The sequence below is a fragment of the Archocentrus centrarchus genome, chromosome 1 (assembly GCF_007364275.1).
Source record: "Archocentrus centrarchus isolate MPI-CPG fArcCen1 chromosome 1, fArcCen1, whole genome shotgun sequence".
In the NCBI taxonomy this organism is placed as follows: domain Eukaryota; kingdom Metazoa; phylum Chordata; class Actinopteri; order Cichliformes; family Cichlidae; genus Archocentrus; species Archocentrus centrarchus.
The window spans coordinates 32,246,030-32,266,463 of record NC_044346.1 but is presented as its reverse complement, the minus strand read 5'-3'; the positions used below and the strand labels follow the sequence as shown (position 1 = coordinate 32,266,463).

At 39.4% G+C, this 20,434-nt stretch overlaps 4 protein-coding genes across 4 annotated transcripts; 2 read left to right on the top strand and 2 right to left on the bottom strand.

The window, feature by feature from the left end:
• Positions 1-1,590: 1,590 nt before the first annotated feature.
• Positions 1,591-6,563, bottom strand: LOC115782537 (ras-related protein Rab-40C-like). Its single transcript, XM_030732750.1, has 6 exons — positions 5,868-6,563; positions 5,699-5,759; positions 4,558-4,618; positions 4,392-4,469; positions 2,896-3,118; positions 1,591-2,473 (listed from the first exon to the last, which is right to left on the bottom strand). Exons 1-6 carry the CDS (start codon positions 6,019-6,021, stop codon positions 2,172-2,174), a joined length of 879 nt encoding a protein of 292 aa, XP_030588610.1. The 5' UTR covers positions 6,022-6,563; the 3' UTR covers positions 1,591-2,171.
• Positions 6,564-7,103: 540 nt separating this feature from the next.
• zp3c (zona pellucida glycoprotein 3c) lies at positions 7,104-9,633 on the top strand. The gene is made up of 9 exons (XM_030726416.1): positions 7,104-7,502; positions 7,653-7,658; positions 7,731-7,837; positions 7,948-8,051; positions 8,561-8,744; positions 8,822-8,945; positions 9,018-9,106; positions 9,199-9,272; positions 9,467-9,633. Exons 1-9 carry the CDS (start codon positions 7,218-7,220, stop codon positions 9,631-9,633), a joined length of 1,140 nt encoding a protein of 379 aa, XP_030582276.1. The 5' UTR covers positions 7,104-7,217.
• On the bottom strand, positions 9,343-12,059 carry LOC115786839 (inositol 1,4,5-trisphosphate receptor-interacting protein). Its single transcript, XM_030739294.1, has 2 exons — positions 11,976-12,059; positions 9,343-11,713 (listed from the first exon to the last, which is right to left on the bottom strand). The coding sequence occupies exon 2, from the start codon at positions 11,702-11,704 to the stop codon at positions 9,794-9,796; it is 1,911 nt and encodes a 636-aa protein (XP_030595154.1). The 5' UTR covers positions 11,705-11,713; positions 11,976-12,059; the 3' UTR covers positions 9,343-9,793.
• Positions 12,060-12,902: 843 nt separating this feature from the next.
• calhm1b (calcium homeostasis modulator 1b) lies at positions 12,903-16,895 on the top strand. Its single transcript, XM_030743746.1, has 3 exons — positions 12,903-13,026; positions 13,724-14,311; positions 16,386-16,895. Exons 2-3 carry the CDS (start codon positions 13,766-13,768, stop codon positions 16,893-16,895), a joined length of 1,056 nt encoding a protein of 351 aa, XP_030599606.1. The 5' UTR covers positions 12,903-13,026; positions 13,724-13,765.
• The last annotated feature ends 3,539 nt before the right edge of the window (positions 16,896-20,434 follow it).

The window sequence follows — 20,434 nt, the reverse complement described above, 5'->3', positions numbered from 1 at the left end:
GGGTCACTTTACTACCATCCCTCATTCACGCAGAGCTCAGACATGCCACGGTCAGGTGGGAAGACATAAAGCGCCACATTTTCATCTGTGTGCGAATCATCTTTGTCCCGGCCCCGCTCTGGGGCGATGAAAAGCAGCTCTCCTTGCCTTTTCATTGGAAGTGACCCTGCAACCTTTGAGTGACATTTGACCGCGGCGCATTCATGCGCTCCTAGCCATGTTAGGCCGATATCCAAAACTAGCCAATACCAAGACAGCAGCTAATCAATTCACCCCCCCAACAGGATTTAATGCCCCTGATCGGACAAAGGGGACAAAAATACTCCCACAATTCCCACAATGAACTTGATAAATGTCTGAATGAGAGATTTTTCCAAACTATAGCACACAAGTAAGTGAAAATAAAATGCAATTTCTTAGTTTTACCCTTTATTTTGACTGTTTCTGATGGAGACAAAAATCTGAATTAATGCTGTATCCCAATACACAGCACTGATAGCAACAATCATTATCAAACATTTACATATAGTGCTTTAGATGTTCACCCAAGAGTTCTGTTAGTCTGTTGTTCCGGTCTCAATAAATCACAAAACAGGCGCCAGTAGAAAACATGCACCAATTTTTGTTGGCCCTCCATTAGCTGATTACATGTATTTAACCATGAAAATGCTGAAGTGGGAATTCAGCAATTGTTCTATGCATATGGAACAAAAATTAGAGTATATATCAAAATAAAAATATTTGTGTGGATTATTCAGTTAATAAAAGGAAATATCAGTAGCCGTGATTCAAATACTTTGCATCCTTTCTGAAATCTTCATCTAACCTTATATTGTTCTTGCATTATGTCCAGACTATCTGTAAACAACCACTGTAAGCCCTCCTAGTATTCGCACACATTTAAAAATGCTGGGAAACTGCAAAAGTATGAAATTACTAAAGAAGGTTCCAACCACCAATTCTTACAATCTCAAATATTACCACATGGCCATAGAAAGGTAGCTGAATACTGTTTTACATTCAGAAATACATAGCATGTATATAAAATATCCCCAAAGCAACCAAATTAAAATATTCTTCTCACCAATGCCCTTTGCAGCTATCAAATATTAAGAACCAAGACACAAACATTTAATGTTTTGAAGGTTAAACCCCAAAAATGAGCAAACAATCTGTACATGTTTTTGTACAAGGTTTTCTCATAAGCACCGAGCAATCGTTTAATAAGTTAGCATTAAAACTGATCATGCTCTGGATGGTTTACTCCAGTTAAAGCAGTGATGCAACAAAGAATACAAGCATTAGAGGTGTGAAAAGGCCAGAAGCAAGTCAACAGATGTCTGAACCAATGACTGATGGAGATGCAGGATTAATTAATTTGGGCTGAAATTTACAGGCACTCTAGGAAGTTTCGCCAACAAATCACCTTGGCTTGAATTACAGATGAAGTAATGCCTAGACTAACAATGTTGTTCAGATAATAAGTCCTAAATTTGCCTTTAGTCCTAGGCTGGTTGTTTTTAAAAGAAAAAAAAAAAAAAAAAAAAAAAAAAATATATATATATATATATATATATATATATATCTCACACAAGGTGTTCTCATGACATTCAATCTTATTTAAAAATGATCTGAGTTTTAAATAAGTACCCTATGACAACTGAAGCTGGATAAAGAATGTTAATGATAAAAACTGAAGGAGGTCTCCCCAAAACATTCATGAGAAAACAATCATAAAAAATATTCCTCCCCAAGACAATTACCACAGAACAAAACAAGAGCACGTAATATATTTACAACTTCAAGTCCAATTTTAAATACCAATAAACAATCCTTTTAAAAGACGCCCCTCTACTCATTTGTAGTGTATACTGGTGAGTTATAATCCTCAATTCACATGTGTTGGTCCCAAGGAAATCTTATTCTACTTGATCACAGTGAGCCTCAGTAGTAGAGTACAGGTAAATGAACATCCACAAGATGGCACCAGCACGCACAAAGAGAACAGAAACCAATCCAACCATCCAAGTCAGTTCCCAAAAGGTCACGGAAAGTTCACAGCTATATCCATTGCTGGCAGGCCTCCATACTTTTCTCTGGCCTCACGACCTCTTGGAGCAACAACACTTTTAACACTGGCCCGATTGAGGAACCATCAGTCTGCTCTTTCACTATGATATCTTACAGTTTCCTTTAGAGGACAATGACGAGCTCTTTGGAGGACTCTGTGGAGGCCTGAAGGACTTTGAGCGTTTCAGGCTGTTAGCTTTGCTTCCACCACCGCTACCACTTGAGGCAGCACTGTTGGCCACAGAGTAAGAGCGTCCATGCATCATGACTGCATTCATGCCATTGGCCATGGAGAAAGACTTGAGGTGGGACTTGATGGCCACAGGGAGGGGCAGTTTGTCAATGAGGTGCACCGGTGTGCAGGAGACGATCGAACGGCAGCACAGATCTTGGAGACTGAAGACTGTGGAACAAGAAAGAGAGGAATATGGATGAGACACCTGCAGTACTTAATAAATCTTTTCATTGTACCCACAAAATCTGCAAAACAAGGAGATATCCTGTGGTAGTAAGTTATTAGGTCCAAGTCCCTATGAAAAGCCCAGTTTCACCTCTGTTAGAAAATGTTGCCCACTACAGTGTATGAATTCCGGGATTCAGCACAGGATTCAGTACAAATAGAATTCCATTCACATCTGTACTAAATGGAAAATTTGTAGCTCTGCATCTTCTGAACAAAGAAAATGGAAAATTTCTGCAAATATTTGTGTAATACGTGACAAGTTTTACATAAATACTAACCTCTACTCTACATCAAGAGAATAATAAAGTTTTTTGTCATCTGTTTGCTCAGAAAAAAAAAAAAAAAAAAATTAACTGGCTCACCTCTGTTGGGCCTCCAGAATTTCTCCATCCCGTGCCTCATCAGCACAATGCGTGAAAGCTCTGTGAAGGACTCGATGACATTGAAGTTGCACAGAGGACTGACCTCGAAGAACGTCATGCTGTTCTTTTCTGCATAAGCTCGTGCCTGCTCTGTTGGAACCTGACGCTTGAACGCCAGGTGAAGCCGGTTTCCCACAAGGATCCGTGGCACACCTGGGGCATGCTGAGGGAAACAAAATAATCTTGTTGTGAAATCAAATTAACGAATTCTAATATACTTTAAAATTATATTCTGTTCGGCATGCTGCTGATAAAACTGGCCAAAAACACGGTCTGATTTTGTAAAAGAAAAAGAAAACTTAGACACAGCCATGGGCGTTAACCATTTGAATACATATTGGCAAACCAATAATTAATGGTAAGTATATTTATTTAAACATAAAAGGTGAGTTTTACAAGAGTTAGATAAAATAAACAAAAAAGCAGTCTGTTATAGTATCTATAACAAACTTTCAACACTCCATTATGGTGACCTGTAATGTGATAAATGTGGATCAACATTTATGGTGGGTGCATATTTTCTAGCTGTGGGTGCTGCACTGATAAGGTAACTGTAGCTTGCATGCTTAGATATCACTTTATCTCGAGGTTTGTTTGGTTTTTTTTAACAAACCAATAAGCCAGATGGTTTGTTACACAGTATCATGAGGTATATCAACCATCTATCTATTGCAGGGTTCTAGCCAGCGGTTGATCACCCGGCGGTGTGCCTTGCTGAGTTGCTGTCGCGCCTGGCTGAGAATTTCAGCAATTAGCCAGACTCGGTATGTTCGGTGGGTACCGAACATGCAGAGTCGCCACCAAGTTGGGGTGGCTGTGGCTCAGGAGGTACAGCAGGTCACCTACTAATCGGAAGGTTGATGGTTCGATTCCTGGCTGCATGCCAAAGTATACTTGGGCAAGATACTGAACCCCAAGTTGTTCTCCGACGCAAGCGTTGGAGTGTGAATGTGTGTGAATGGTAGACAGTAAAAGCACTTAGCTTACCTACATACAGATGAAGTGCTTGTATGAATGGGTGAATGCAAAGATGAGTGCTCAGTAAGAGTAGAAAAGAGCTATATAAGAACTAGTCCATTTACCCCTCCACACAAAAAAAATTAATAAATCCAAGTTAATTCTTTAAAATTTACCTATATACATATTAAAAACCTATATTTAATTTCCATGACTAATTCTTCATTGTCTGAGGTTCAGGTTACTAGTTGCTTGGTACTTGTGTAAAAGACAATGTTCTTGCGCCACTTACCACTAGTGAGAGAGGTCATAACAATTTACCTATATAACTAAAATTATAATATTTATTAACAGTTCTGTGGTGTAAAGACTATACCAGAAACTGAAACAATTGACAGACTTTCATACAGAGAATACCATATATCTACATGCGCTTGCAATACTTTTTTGTACACCAGAAATTGGTTGGCAGAAATTACCTCATCTATTTCTCGGATCCAACGGTCAATGCCATCAAATGACCAGCCATTTGTGATGTCATACACCAGCAAGATGCCCTGTAGAAGGAACATGTTGTTATACGTACTCAATTTCACAATAAGAAAATATATATATATTTTTTTTTATAATGGCTATTCCAATCACCTGTGCTCCTCGAGAGTAAGACCTGAAGATGGTGCAGAATCTGCCTTGTCCTGATGTATCCCTGTTGAAGATGCACATAAACACAAACTAATATAGGCCGATCATAGGTTTGTTCATTACTACAGCTGCTAATAACTTACAATGCTGTGCAAAACTCTCAAGCCACCGCTTATTTATGTTTTGTTAGAAAATAGGAAATAGATGCATTAATTTTTTTTTAATGTGCAAGCATACATGGAAATACAGAATATAAGGCAAAAAGAGAGTTTTTACAATTCAAATGAGTTTGAAAGTCAACACCTGGTATGAATACTTTTATTTTTTAAACACAGCCTGAACCAGCTTAGAGAGCTATCTTGTAATTTCTTTAATTAATCTTCATGAATAGTTCTTCAGGCTTCATAAGGACATCCCAAAGCTCTTCTTTGGATGTTGACTGCCTGTTGTTAATTTCTCTGTCAACATGATTCTACACTGCTGATGACAATTCGAACCAAAAATTTCAAATCTGGATTCATCTCTTCATAAGACCTGTTGCCACTTATCAGTTATTTTCTTGTGCCATTTGGCATACCTCAACCTTTTCTCCTTGTTTTCCAAAAGAATGTCTTCTTGACAGCCACCCTTCCACTGAGACCATTTCTGATGAGGCTTCGGTGAAGAGTAAATGAATCAATTGAAAAATCTAAATGTATCTTTCAGGTTTTGTCAGGTTTTTGCTGGATTTTTTAGATTTCTTAAGGACACTGATCACCTTTTTGGTAGGAAATGCCAGTTTATACCTGCCAAACTGTGTTATCTTTGGCATTATTTTGTAGATTCAACAAAAGAAATGGGAACAAATTCTGCCCGCTAGTAACAAAGAAGAAACTGTCAAGTTGTCTACAGTGTGGACAACACTGTAGTGTTGTCTACAGTGGAAAAGTAGCCAGTGTCCAAATAAAAATTTTGAAAGACCTTCAGAAAGCCTAAAGAACTACCAATGAAGACCACTTTAAAAAATTGCCCAGAAGTCCAGCTCCTCCCAAGCAAAATATAAATAAATTAGGGGCTGCTCAAGGATTTTGCACATTATTATTGTTAATATTATACATTTCTATTAAAATACAATAATATTAAAAAAAACAAAAAAAAAACTCACCATAGCTCTAGTTTTACTCTTCTCCCATCCAAAAGAATTGTGGTGGTCTTGTAATCAATCCCTAAGATCACACATAATCCAAACAAATCAAGTTAGCGCTGGTCATTCTATGCTTTTAAGCCACCTCTAAAGAATTAGGAAAAACAGATATGGACCTTTAGATACTTACCACTGCTGTAGGCATAGGGAGACTCCACTGATCCGTCCTGTAAACTGTCCAAGATTTCTCCCTTTCCGACATCGCTGTCTCCCACCAATAGAAATTTCAGAAGATAATCGTAGCTCTTGACAGGACTACTCTGAGTTCCCATCATCCCACGCATTGGATCCGCTTTACAGAGAGCCTTTTAAGCTCACCAGGTGTCCACTGGAGAAACCAGGCGGTCCCCGAGAGGAAAGCGTCCGCCGCTGGTTTAAGCTAACGAGTTAGCTTGAGTACTACTCACGCTTTAAGTGGACTATTATCTTTCGCTTCGCCGCTTCTGACACATGCAGCAATTTATTTATTCCACTGGATACGATGTTTTTTTGTTTTTTTGTTTTTTTTTTAAACACGATTTATTACCGGAAACCCAATGTAGATGTCGTTGATGTAACGTCAATATTCACATTAATGATCAAAACAACCTCGGGTGCTAGCTGGCTTGTTAGCTAGCCAGCTAACAAAAACGACAGTAACACATTCTGGCACACACTGGATGAAAAAAGCAAAAACGATGCTGCTTTATTCTATATATAACTGTACTCTACTAAAATCACAAAACGATTGTTTCACTTTGTTTACAAAGAAAATACCTACGAGAAATATTGAGCTTCGGAGAACAACGTACACCCAGAGGGTACGGTACTACGCTGGAACTTCCTGGTAGCGGCATCATCAGCTGCGTCACATCCTAGTACGATCTAAAGAAATAATAAAATGTTAATAATAAAAATGTTATTTTAACTCACCCCGCGACCCTGAACAGGATAAGCGGAAGAAAATGGATGGCTGGATGGATTTTAACTCACCCTATCCAAAATGCGATTTTTAATTTTTTATAAATCTGTTTGTCCTCTGAAAAATTTAAATTACATACAGACTAGAAATACATATTTATGCGCTTCGACATGAATTGTTTGATTGTTTAGATTTATACTTTTCTTATATTTTCCATTCTATAGTGCTGAATACGTGTGAATGAGGAAATGTAAAATGCCGCTCTTGTCAGGAAAGATGATTATTGCTAGCCACGTTTCATTGGTTGGTCCTGATTGGTATCTATACCAGGTGTGCAAATTCTCTCTAGATTGAAGAATACAAAAGCAGGGTGAAGCACTACTGTCAGACTGAACTTTATTAGGTGAAAGACCAGCAGTGCAAGGCAGTCACTGGAATAATCCTTTTTAAAAGATAATAATAATGGGGCTGCTGCATGCTGGGCTTTTATTTCTGCTGTTTTGGTCTGCCTGTTTTCAGTTTACAGATAAAGCTAGGTATGGTGTGTTTGGGCAAGATCCTGAATTAGGGTGGGAGAGAATGGAGACAGTGACAGATGAAGACACAACTAAAGATCCTGCACCTAAAGATAAACCCAAGAGGAGTGCATTACATGGTGAATCTTCAACACCAGAGGCAATGAAGTTACCCAAGTATCTTATTGTTCCAGCCTCCTATGACCAAAAACAGATTTTCAAGCCAGAAAGAGGAGCCAGACCCCTTCCTGAATGGGCCAGGAAAATATTACTTGGTAGCCCTCCTGTTACTCCTTCACCGGGAGGAGCAGAAACAGGCAGGCAAACATTGGTTGAAGTCTTGTGCCATGTGGGTAAAATGTATGTAAGAATCAGGAGAGAGGTCTTTAAATCTAGAGATGCGCACAAGTATTTGAAACTAGGCACTTGTCCGGTTAACCAAGAAACTGAAGCCCATTACTACTTTCTCTACTCTTTTGAAACTGGCTGTGGATTCAAGAAAGAGGTAAGTGAATGTGTCTTGATGTATTTAGTTTCTACTTTACTATGACAAACCATATTGAAATGTTTGTTCCAGAGTTATGCAGATTACTTGTCCATCAGCAATGTGCTCCGCTTCAGACCAACCACTCCAGTTTTAAGGGAAATGCCATTTGAAATCCCTCTTCAGTGTAAGTTTCCCAGGTAAGACTCTACATATTCTCTTGTGCCTAGATTATAATAGATTTGAGTGTGCATAAATTTGTGTTGCTTCCTATTAATGTGGTTGGGTTGTGTTTTTTAAACTATTGCAGGTTCTTCCACTCATACAAAGTTGGCTTCCATCCCAAACTACGAGGAGGAACGGTTTTCAGAGCGCTCAAAACAAAAAAACTTTTCACGCTCACCCTTATAGATGGTAAATACTTAAATGTAATCTCACTGCTGTCCACAAGTTGGCAATATCTAATCAAATCTGAGGAGCTTTATAGCACAAGTCGTCCCCAAAGAATTGTTTCTGCATTTACACAACAGGAAGTAGAAGGTTTTATGAAATTCAATACGGCTGGTAACACAAAACATTAGATGGGTAGATGACAAATCTTTCAGGACAAGGACACAACTTCACAAGGTGCACTTGAAATTGATTCAGACTTGGAGACAATGTTTTTAGTTCATGCAAATGTTTATTTTCATGCCATCACAAAAGCTGTTTTTGAGCACTTAAATGTGTGATTTAAAATCTAGTACTGCAGCATGCAAATGTATACTCAGGAAGTTGCAACAGCATCCATATTGCTAAAAGCTTAGACCAGGATAAAATGGTTCCACTAACATTTCTCAGGACTGTTTTGTAATGCATTCAATTAGCAGCAGCCTGTCTTATATTTGCCTGAAATTGTGTTCTCTACCTCCCCCCTACTGAAGCATCGGGGAATAATATCACTGGGACCAAAACCTATGCTTTGGGACAGCCAATGTACTTTGAGGCCAGTGTACTCTACAACACCGCAAGCTCTAGAAATAAGAGGCTCTACATCAACAAATGCTTCATGACCCCCTCCAGTGACCCTGACTCAAATCCTAAATATACAGTTGTTGACAACCAAGGGTAATTAAACATTATCAGTATTAATATTGGGTTGACTTGCTGGGTGGGGGGTAAACCTGTCTGTCCTCCAATTCCAGCTGTATGATTGATAGCAAGGTGATGCTACAGTCAAAGTTCCTTGTTGGTAGCTCGAAGATGGTTCAGAGATTGAGTGTGGGAGCTGTCATCTTCAAGGACCCTGCTTCCATGACCTCATCACAGGTAGTAGCAATAAACCGTACAGAACTAGATGCTGTCAAATGTATATCATCACTGAATGCAATGTCTCTTTAGGAACAGTACTTGCATTGCGAGATCTTTATGGGGTCACCTACACCAACTCAGCATTCAAAGGCTTGCAACTATGATCCAGCTGTCGGAAAGTGAGTTGGCTGGCTAAACTAGCTTAAATTCTACAGGGTGTCACATTTGTGCTTGATTCCATCAAATTTGTTAATCTTGCTATGTGTTTTAGTTGGAAGGAGCTGTATGGGTTTGACACTGCATGCGCTTGTTGTGAATCAGTTTGCTCATCACCACAGCAAAGAGGTAAGTTTTTTTTTTTTTTTTTTTTTTTTTTTTTTTTTAAATAAGACAATAGATTTTCACATAACTCAGCTTTTCTCAGTGTAAATTGAACGATCACACAAAGATTCATTCTGACAACCTTTCAGAATATTTAAGGAATGGTCTCACTCCTGAACAAACTGCAGTTTAGAAGCAACTGTTTCATGTTTCAACAGCTTCTAGGAAGATCATCTCAAGTCACTCTTGGATGGTTGACTTGAGCAGTGAGGATGGACTTGTGGAGTATGAGCCCAAGATGAAGTCTCTTAATGCTGGCATGTTCAGCTTGGATGATCCTGATACAGAAGAGTATAAAGACTCTGTAAACTACTGGGCCCAATAACTTGTAATGTTTAAATGATTTGAATTATTTTATTAAAAATGGCTGCTTTATTTCTTGAACTGATTGCACAATATGGCATTACTTTATAAATGGACAATTCATTTGCTGTAAACAATTTTCAAGTGAGAATTAAAACTAAAATTGTACTGTCTTCAACTTTTCAGTTTGCTCTTTCAGTACATTTGGTAACATAATCCTCTATCAGCATGTATGCATTTCTGAGCATCTCCTGAAAGTGCACTGTGGTGTTTCTGTGCATACAGTTATGTACCACAAGAGGATGGAAGAGATTCACTGGCTTTGCTCTAATTAACTCAGCAGGAAGTTCAATAACCTCAGTTAAAGGGTTGCCAACGAGGATGTGTTTCAGCTCCTTTTTCTCAAGACTTCTTTCTATAAAGGACAGCAAGTCCCGTAACCTAGAATCAACACAGTCTGGATTCCAGTGTCTTGGGTCTTTGGTCATAAGCAGATGCATTAGTGCAGTTTTGAAATGAAAATCCTTCAGAGCACTACTTCCAGTTAATGCCGTCTGCCTCTTGTGGAGAAAACGTGCAATTTCGAGTGCTTGAATGTGACATGCATTTTCAGGCAGGCGTTTAGAGAGATGGTCTAGGAGATGGTCTTCATAGCTGGTCAAGGACAGCGTCCAGAAAGTATCCAAATCACTTGAGGACCAAGGTGTAATGAAGAAATGGGCATCATTATTAAATATAACCACAGGATTCATACTGAAGCTTATCTTCTTTCCTGACTTGAATCTAATGACCAGAGCACCAGGAGCATCTATATAGTGAATGTTGAGCTCAAACTCATACTTGTGTGAAATCAGTCCCCATGCTTGTTTGATGGTGCTCTGAAACCATCTGGAGACCAGTGATTTTGACAAGAAAGGTGTGTTCTTCAAGCACAGAAGACCACGAACATCAGTAATTTCTGTTCTTCCTTTCTCATTCTCACAGTGCAGCAGGCAAACCATATCGTCACCTGCATCAGAGATCTGACAGGGGCAATTTTGGATTTTCTCCTTTTCCACCAGTTTTATTTGACCACAGACTGACATATCTGAAAAGTCACTCCCTTTGTTGTTCCAGAGCTGACTGTGAAAACTAAAGGGTTCGCGTGGGGTAAAAGGGACAATTATATCACAAGCATTCAGCATGTGAAAGTCCTCAATCACCACACTCCCATTTTTATCGCAGACGGCCTTCATGGCTTCTAGTAGGTCATTTGCAAATCCTTCCACAAACTCATTCTTCCTCCACTTCTTTTCAGATGATTCTTGAAGATATTTAGCATAAAAGTGCTGAAGAGTGCCAGTGTCTGGTAGCTGCACTTCATCAGCCGTGCACGTCACTGGGGAGGCTGCCGCTTGTGTCATTTGGGAATTTCTCTTCAAGCATTTCCAACAGAAGCGGATCATAGAAATGACAGAGAATGTGTTCCAAATGTACCAGAGGTAATCTCTTTCCCATTCTGCTACTGATTCCTCTGAGGTTTCGTTTTCTGATGTTTTGGCATGTGGAAGAGGTATCTCTTCTCCTTTGGAACTTCTTTCTTTCTCAAGTTTTTCATGCTGCCCCTGTGGTCTGCCAGGGTCTCCAAAAGAGGTGTCCGTATGGACATCTTTTCCCTTTAGCTCATGAGCATCTTGTGAAGCCTTTAAAACAGCATCAGGTTCACTGATATATGTTTGAGACAGACTTGGGTCTGATTTAGCTGTGGAATGGCCCCATGGTAATTTATGATCAGCACCATGTCCTTCAGAGTCTTGGCTGGTGACAGTTGCTTCTGACAGTTCATCTTTTTCAATGGCATTTTGATCCCATGATTTCTGTTGGTTAGGGATGTTTCTGTCATCTTCAGTCTCATTATTGTCAGTGTGTATTTTCTCACTGACAGGTGGCGTTCCCTGGTCCAGTTTCTCTTCCCCTCTCAGCAGCCTCTCTTCATGCGTTCGCATGCCCTTGTTGGCAATATCATCCCATTCCTCAACTCCAGGGTCGTCCCTCGGACACATCAGGAGACCGAGAGCCACCACAAACACACGCAGCAGAGTTTCTTGCATCATCAGTACTGTCTGTGAGTGGATTACAGCAGCGCTCAATTTTAAAAATGCATGAGTGATCAATAAAACAAAAAATACTGAATGCAAAACCTTGCAGTTATAGATTGAAATATTTTAAGACGAATGTTCCGGCTAGCAAATTTCACAGTGATTCAAGGAAACAGAATGAAGCAACTTCCTCGATCGCTTACAAGTATTCCTTTTACTCATTTCATTACATATTAAAACATAAAACTTATTGCACATAACATTAAAGGAGAAGAAGAATACGCACCGAAAAAGTGTCTGATTATCTCAATAATGCGAGGCACCAATAATGCGTGAACAGATGTAAAGGAGGAACCAAGAGATCAACCTTGCACAGCCACAAGCTCTGTGATCTCTTCCTATTTTAGATGTACGTTGCCTTCCGTGACTTATTTCCTGCACACCCTGCCCGTGTACTCTGCTGTGACATTTTCCTGTGCAACACACAGAAGAAAAGATAGCAGACTTCCTGTAACTTTAACTGCATTTTCAAAAATGTTACAATTGAGCAATTACTTTGAATCACTTGGGCAGTTTTTACCAGGAAGCAGTGTATTATGACATGAACGTATTTGGCCACATACTTTTGTTCAAACAAAAGCAATGTGTAGATAATGGTTTATATGTATGAATAGGAAAGAGTTCTCTTTCCTTTTGTCTTCTTGTGGGTTTCTAACTGGTTTGTCAGGCTCTATTTCATTTAGTGGGTCCAAGTGTTCTCAAAGAGCTACATGAATTTAATTTCAGATTTATTAAAAGTCATTTTTTAAAAGTGAAGCTGTCGACTTGATTGTTCTGGTTTTGATTATGCAAGTGAAAATAGATTAACCCTTCACCTCTTAGATAACTACATTTTCCAGCCAAAGCCGCAGATATTTGAATGGTTTGAAAGCATTTTTGCATGTCTTGGTTGTTACGACTGCACACAAACACAACTACATCCTCGAGGTTCAGGTATCTCGAATAAACGTTACCACGCACTGCCTGCATGTTAGCAAATAAATCCATTCTTACAGCCAGTGGAAATGATGTGTTCCCTGTGACAGGTGTAGTTTTGAGAAAGTGTGTGGTGAATGAAAATCGTTTCGTGACATAACACTAAACACAGGCACCTGTGAAGGGAGGGGCATGATGACAGAGGATGTGGCTGGCTTTGGACATCAGAGAGTTCGAGAAGCACCTTTCGGCCAGTCAGGGCTACGATGATGGCAAAGTACAACTGCAAAATATTTATTATGAACATTATCTTTATATGATTTTTTTTCTTTTCATCTATTCTTCAACTCTTATATAAAAAGGTAAGTGTTTGTGATGTTACTTTCTGATCAGAGCCTATGCACTTCTTTATTTCTCTCTATCAAACTGATGATACCTCAGCCCACATGAAAGCTGGTTTAGGATAAGAGCCATAGTTTACTGAGCTTATGATACCACTTTTGTGCCTTTAAAAAAAAAAAAAAATATATATATATATATATATATATATATATATATATATATATATATATATATAGATATAGATATAGATATAGATAGTGGCCTAATTAACAAATGTGTAATAAATTACAAGTGCTTTAAAAAAAAAAAACAGCTTTAACAGCTTTGAGAGTGCACGATTGTGAAATATGCCTCTGTCCACTCACCCTTTAGTGCCCTGGAAAAGGACTGCAGAGCATCTTAATCAAAAATCTGTTTATTACTAACTTGATGCTTTATTAACACACACAACTTTTGGCCTGATGGTTTATTTTCTCTTGTTAAACACCAGTTAATTAAAAACTCAGTATCCAAATAGTTGGTTCACAATCTGTCAGTCCAAATGTTGAAAATGTTTGTGAGCTCTCTAAATCATATTTTAAAAAAATCTGTAAATCATTCATTAACTAATAATTTAGATTTTAAATAGAACTTGTAACCATTTATTTGTCATAAAACCTGATTCTCTTCCTTTTGTACCTTATGTGAAACACATTAATGTACTTTTTTTTTAAACAGGTTTAAGTGCATATAAACTAACGGCCCAACACATCTCTGAAGATGGATAAGTTTCGTATGATGTTCCAGTTTCTCCAATCCAACCAGGAGTCTTTCATGAATGGGATCTGTGGTATCATGGCACTAGCTAGTGCTCAAATGTACTCAGCCTTTGAGTTCAGCTGTCCCTGTATGCCAGAATACAACTACACCTATGGGATTGGACTTCTTATTGTTCCTCCCATATGGTTCTTTTTGTTGGGCTTTGTGCTAAACAATAATGTCTCAGTGCTTGCTGAGGAGTGGAAAAGACCCACTGGGAAACGAACGAAGGATCCAACAATCCTGCGTTACATGTTTTGCTCAATCACACAGAGATCTTTGATAGCCCCTGCAGTGTGGGTGTCTGTCACTCTCATGGATGGGAAGAGCTTCATCTGTGCTTTCAGCATCGACTTGAATATTGACAGGTTTGGGAATACCAGTCTTCTTAAAGGAATGTCAGAGACGGAGAAGCTAAGACTCCTGGCGAGGATCCCTTGCAAAGACCTGTTTGAGAATCAGGAACTAAGAGTGGCAGCAACAAGATACATCAAGTGTATATCCCAGGTAGCCTGTTGTTTGTTTGCAGCATTGTGTGAGTGGGTTTCTAGGGATGACTTTCTGACAGAAACAAGAGAGATAAGCATTTTCTCTCACCACATTAGTTCATGAAAAATATTAATGGCAGCCAAGCTGTTGGCTTTATTCCACTATGGTTTTTGGTAATTGGTGATCAGGAAGGTCCGTTAGCTGACGTTGACAAAATGACTCAACTGCAAACACACAAAAATACACATAAAAAAACATGAATCAAATAGGTAAAATAATACAGTTAGCAAATACATATCTATCCCCAAAGGGCAAATCAATGTCCAAACTGGGAAACACGCACATTAGTAGTCGTGAGTGTAGTCATTTTTCTTATTGTAAGCATAACATGAATTTTATTCAGTGCGCTCAATGGGATAATTCAGAGACATTAAATGAGTCATCATTTTTGATTGACTAATTAATGAAGCTATAATGTTGGGTAAATTTGTGCATACTTAGTAGCCCATACCTATAACCTAAACTTTATGCTGGGTCAAAATTGTCATCAAATTTTTAAGTGTCTTTTTCAGATTTGTACCCATGACCACAGAAAATAATTTCCATGGCTCTGTCCCCCATTCGTTTAGCCATTTTAAAATGAATACCCAGATATCTGCCTAAAGACTTTGCTAAGATGGGAGCCAAGTGGTGAGCTTTGCTTCTTGAAGGACTTTGGTAAATGGTTAATGGTAAATGGACTAGTTCTTATATAGCGCTTTTCTACTCAGTATGAGCACTCAAAGCGCTTATACAACCATCCTTGTCGATTTACATTTGCCTATCAGTAAATAAAAAGACATTTATCAGTGTCAGTGGCCAATGTTTGTGCCGACTACATCTTCAAACACAGCAGGATGAAGAGCTGAAAGATTTCTTTATCCCAAATTTTGCAGATTTCTTTTGTTTCTCTGGCAGAAAAATATGAATAAATAACAATAAAAAAAAAACAAAACAAATAAATGTTGGTATTGGCACTGGCCACATGATTGGCAGAAACAGTTGTATCAGTCAGTAATTTCTCCCTTAAAAAAATAGGGGCTGCTGAATTCCACAATCTTGGTATTGTTCGTGCTGACTCACTGTCATGGCTGACTGGAGTGGCTGAATAGAAAAGAGGTATTGTTAATGTTATTAGCAGCACCTGTAGTTTTTCTTCATGGCAAGTCAAAATGACTGATAACAAACTGACTGCCCTTAGCTGATGATCTTTAATGTGAAAAAAAAAAAAATGGTGAGTTTGTAATTGGCTGTTTCAAGTATTGTTAGACTGAATAGATTTAGATTCAACTTTTAAGCCAACCAAGTGAATAGCTAAATAAGGATCAAAAGATTCACCATTTCTTTAAAAAGAATTGTAGAGAGCTGGCCTTAAAAAGAAAAAGCATTTACACATTCAAATTAAATTCACAGGAAAAAAATGAATAATCCAATTAATTAAAATCATCAAAAGTGTGCCATTGCGGGCCTTCATGACCTCAGTGTCTCTAAAATCCTGGCTTCAGCTCCAGCTGCCGTTTCATTGAACTATTTTAACTTCAAAACAAGGAAAACTAATTTTAGTTTCCTTGCTTTATTCCTCAAAGACTGCTCTTAACTTAAATCTCCCTGCCAGACTATAATTCACTTTACAGTTTGAGCTCACTGAGCCTTTCCTGCTGGCTTATTAGAGCAATAGATAAGCCTTGAAATTTATTATTCATGGAACTGGGACCTCTTCCAGTTCTTCCAAAAACACCCACACTGTTAGTTAGGTCTTTGATCAGCTGAAGGACAATTATGCAGACTTAAAAGTACGATGTCTCTAAAAAGTCAGTTGATATACAGATTCTGTTAATGAGCTATGACACTGTCAGGAGGCTGCCAAATATGCTTTCTTCAACAAACCGAATTTCAGTATCTGTACATACACAGACCAGAAGGAGTCAAGATTAGCAGGATGCCTATAAGCTATTTTTCTAACATCTATATTTTGTTCATACAGTTTCATTTGAGTGCTCAAAATGGTGGTCATTTTTGCTAGACTGATAAAAGCAATGTCTGCATTTCACAGGCATGTGGATGGATGCTTTTGCTCATGATGACCTTCACTGCCTTTCTGATCCGAGCTATTCGGCCATGCTTTACCCAGGCCGCCTTCCTCAAAACCAAGTACTGGTCCCATTATATCGACATTGAACGCAAGATGTTCGACGAGACCTGTAAAGAGCACGCCAAGAGCTTTGCCAAGGTTTGCATCCAGCAATACTTTGAGAACATCAGCGGACACATGCAAAGCTTCCACCACCATCACCACAATGGCGACAGCGACAGTGAAGATGAAGACAAGGGCAAAAGTGAGGAGGATAAGCTGCTGGGTATCAGGGCCCAGGATGATATGAACAAAGTTTTGTGGAACTGGCACACCTGTAAGCCTCCTCTGGCTCTGAAAAAACACCATTTAGATGATGAAATAGAGGGCGCACTGAATGGGAAAGTCAACGGAGGAATAAATGGGTTTGTAAAGGGCCACACCCATGATATGGAGAAAAAAGAGTGGGCGGTGTATTACAGTAAGGTCTGAAGATTTCAAAGAGAAACTATTTTGTTCCAGAGTATTTTTTTAATTTGCAAAAGACAAATATATTATTATATTCTGTACTGCAGTTTAATCTTGAATTTTATTTCAGTGCACACCATTTTAATACACAGAGCTGAATTTGTAGTTTGACTGATGGTAGCAGCTATGTATGATAAATTTTAAGAAAATAAAGACTGTCAACATATTTCTGGTTCACACGCAGTTCAGTTCAGTTTATACAGAACATGTCTGGTACTGGGTGTAAGCCAAAATCTGTTGTTTTCATTTCTGTGTTTTATCTGTTTGTCATGAATTATTGTTGAAAACACACTCTGTCGTCGCTTCCTGAGGGACTGAGCTTGGCAGAAGTCTGAAGACTGTAAATTCTAGGCTGCTAAGAGCTGCTTTATCAGGCTGATAGTAAAGCATTATTAGAGCACACTGGAGAGTTCTCATTGATAACAGCACTAATGAATCTCTGTATTGCACTCAAGTGCAAGGGCACCATACATATTTCTAGAGCGAAACAAGCCAGAAATTAAAACATTAGTCATAAGAGCTCCATTCACTCCATACAAGGTTTATCTTTTTAAAAAAAAAAGTTGATCTAATTAGCAATAAAGGACACATTGACACTATAAAATCCTGCTTATTTCAGTATACTCAGAGATTTTGCAGAAACACACTTGCCTTTTCTGCCACGGCCTGTAGATTGGTAATGACAGCTAACTGAGGCTGCACACTGCTGTGCGTCTGACATTACTAACTTTTATATTCTCAGAATATGACACTGCAGAGATACTGTATTTACAATAAGGCAAACCTAAGGTTTATGCAAAAACTAAAGGTTGCAGCAGTCAAAACAATTTACATGTCACAGAGAAAACAAGGTCAACATTTGCATCTCCCTTATTTGCTTGCTCAGCCCCAGTTCTGTCATTCACTCCCCGGTAAACCCTATTTTACAAGCACTGAGCAAACACTTTATTTCTGTACTGTTTGAAATAGGCTTTTTAAACTGTATTTCACAAAAATGTAATTGCAGCTGAATATGTAACCTGAATATGTAAGCTTCCCAAATACAGATGAGTGACAAAGACCAACATGAAGTCTCTCATTACTGCGTTATATTGTTTATATTGTCTTGATGGTGCTGGTAGAAATGGGTAGCTATGAAATCATAGCATGAAGTTCACATTTTCATACATATTCAGTGACCTGTCGTGCCCTATGTGGGCACCATTTCCATAGAAGAATATAAATTTCCATAATGTCAGATCTTTCTGTCAGTATAGAGTGACCCTTCTCTCTGTAGGGATAAAGAGGCCCACTCTGTGACCCCAACAGCATAACAGAGCTACTGGACTCCCTCACTGTAGGGGTGAACAGGTCAAACTTTTTTCCTTTAATTTGTCACCTGTGCGCATCTTCAGGAAGCTGTTGACACAATGGTGTTTTCTCCATTTTTCACAAGAGGGCGTCCTGTTACCAAAACCATCACCTTTCACATGCCTACACAACCCTCTAGTTACAACACACATCATGTCAGACAGTGAAACTTGCAAGCACCCAGCAAAGCATGCGGTATATTAAAGAGTGTATTTAGGGTCATGCATCTGTGCAGCCAATCCAGCTGTTCCTCAGTACTCGGGAGTAAAATCATTTGTAGAGCGGGGGGGAGGAAGGAGGAGAGGAGGGTAAATGAAAATGGCATGTATCCCATTGAACTCTGTCCCTCCCTCTTTCCCTGCCCTGGGGGATTAGAGGAACAGCACTCCCCCTGACCGCCCCACAGCTTGCCCAGTAGCCCAGCAGCTGTTCTCTCCCTCAGCGAATTGGCAGTCAGGGCTCCTAGTGTGGTGGTGGACGTGAATACAACGCCTTTGTCCAGGCTGTAATGTTTGTTTGTTTGTTTGTTTGTTTTTTCCCCTCCTCAAATTTTATCTTATCTATACAATCTCCATTTCACAATATTCAAATCATTCTCATACGCAGATATACTTCCTGATTCGTGTTCGTTCTGTTGGATCTTTGGTCGCAAAGCAGTGACATCATTTTTATATATAGATCAAACAAAGCAAACATTCAAAAGAAAAATCTGCTAATGCACTAAAAATACAGTCTGAATGTGTGTGAAGGGAGGAAGTGTAGATTGAACCCCCCCCCTCTTTTTCTGACCTCCTTCTCACACATATTGCTTTGTTTTGGTTGTCAGGACATCAGCCATGCGCATATCACTGACCGGGGCCTCCCTTGACTTTGCTGCAAGTGTCTCTTTTCTCTCCCTCTCACATATACATGCACAGGGGTGTGCGCATACAGACACATACACATCAGCATGCTTGCAGGCGCCCTATTCGTCAGTGTCTGGCTCATTCTGCTTTCCTTCTGCCTACAGATTGGAGGACAGAGGTAGCAAGGGAGGGCTGAGGGAGAGAAGAGTTGCGAGGCAAAACGGCTGGTCACATGAGCAGAGATCTGTTTACAAACCCAAGGCAGAGCAGAGCAAGAGGAGGAAGGGAAAGGCGAATTGCAGGCACTCTCTGAGCACCATTATGGATTGAAAGAGGAAGAAGGGAAGCCTGCCATGACAAAGCCAGCTGGAGGTGCGAGAGCCTGAATGCGACACACGCAGATACACTCTTGCGCACACACCGCCTTTGTCTCAGATTTTTTTTTTTTTCTTCTCAATTGAAGCAGCAGATGGTTAGAGGGAGAGTAGGATCCCCCCCCCTACGCGCGCACACACACATCCACTGACTGAAACACAAACACACACTCGCAAGCAAAACACCAAACACAGCGAGAGGACTGTTGTTGACTGCATGGAGCTGTCCTCACTTTGTTTGGGCTTTGAAGAAAGCATATCTTTGCCTTCTGTACTGAGGAGAAATATCAACTGCAAGATCAGAAGACTGGAGGAGGAGACAACAGAGGAGACAAGAGGGGGATGAGACTTGTGAAAATCCCCTGTTAAAAAAAAAAAGCAGCTTTAGGAGGAAGACAAAGCACAGATTAATGTCAGATAATTGCCTTCGTTGGGCGAGGACTGTCATTTTGAAAGCTGGCTGTTACAGAATTTAGCGAAGGGACGACACTGCAGACACAAAGTGAAGTCAAAGAGGCCCCTTTCTCCTGGAAATGTAAGTATTTCCTGTTACCAAGCAGCCCTTGTTGTTTACCACATCGTGTTCAAGTGCGAATCAGCTTTTCACAGTAACAACTCTTGAACTGCACATGGTGTGAGGTATATGAGAAACAATCATTTCATCTAAACAGGTTTTCTTTGTCTCTTCTCTCCTCTGTGATGACATCATTCTCACTGAGATCCAGGAGCACATGAGGTCTCCAGTCCTGATCCAAACCTCAGTCCCAAATCTCCCAATCTTAACACGGAGTGGTTAATCCAGATTTGGGAATGTTGGGCAGCACAGACTGCTGAGCCAACAAAACCACACCTCCAGAGGATTTGTGGAATCTGAGCAAATCTGAGAATCTTGATGGTTGTTTTTTTTTTTTTTTTTTTGTTGGTTTTTTTTCAC

Coding starts and splice junctions, on each gene's coding strand:
- calhm1b (XM_030743746.1), top strand. CDS start 13,766: ATGGATAAGTTTCGTATGATGTTCCAGTTTCTCCAATCCAACCAGGAG. Junction 14,312..16,385: donor ACATCAAGTGTATATCCCAG/GTAGCCTGTTGT, acceptor TGCATTTCACAG/GCATGTGGATGGATGCTTTT.
- LOC115786839 (XM_030739294.1), bottom strand. CDS start 11,704: ATGATGCAAGAAACTCTGCTGCGTGTGTTTGTGGTGGCTCTCGGTCTC.
- zp3c (XM_030726416.1), top strand. CDS start 7,218: ATGGAGACAGTGACAGATGAAGACACAACTAAAGATCCTGCACCTAAA. Junction 8,745..8,821: donor ACAGTTGTTGACAACCAAGG/GTAATTAAACAT, acceptor CTCCAATTCCAG/CTGTATGATTGATAGCAAGG. Junction 9,273..9,466: donor CTCATCACCACAGCAAAGAG/GTAAGTTTTTTT, acceptor ATGTTTCAACAG/CTTCTAGGAAGATCATCTCA.
- LOC115782537 (XM_030732750.1), bottom strand. CDS start 6,021: ATGCGTGGGATGATGGGAACTCAGAGTAGTCCTGTCAAGAGCTACGAT. Junction 5,760..5,867: donor TCCCTATGCCTACAGCAGTG/GTAAGTATCTAA, acceptor GTGTGATCTTAG/GGATTGATTACAAGACCACC. Junction 3,119..4,391: donor GGATCCGAGAAATAGATGAG/GTAATTTCTGCC, acceptor TGTTTCCCTCAG/CATGCCCCAGGTGTGCCACG.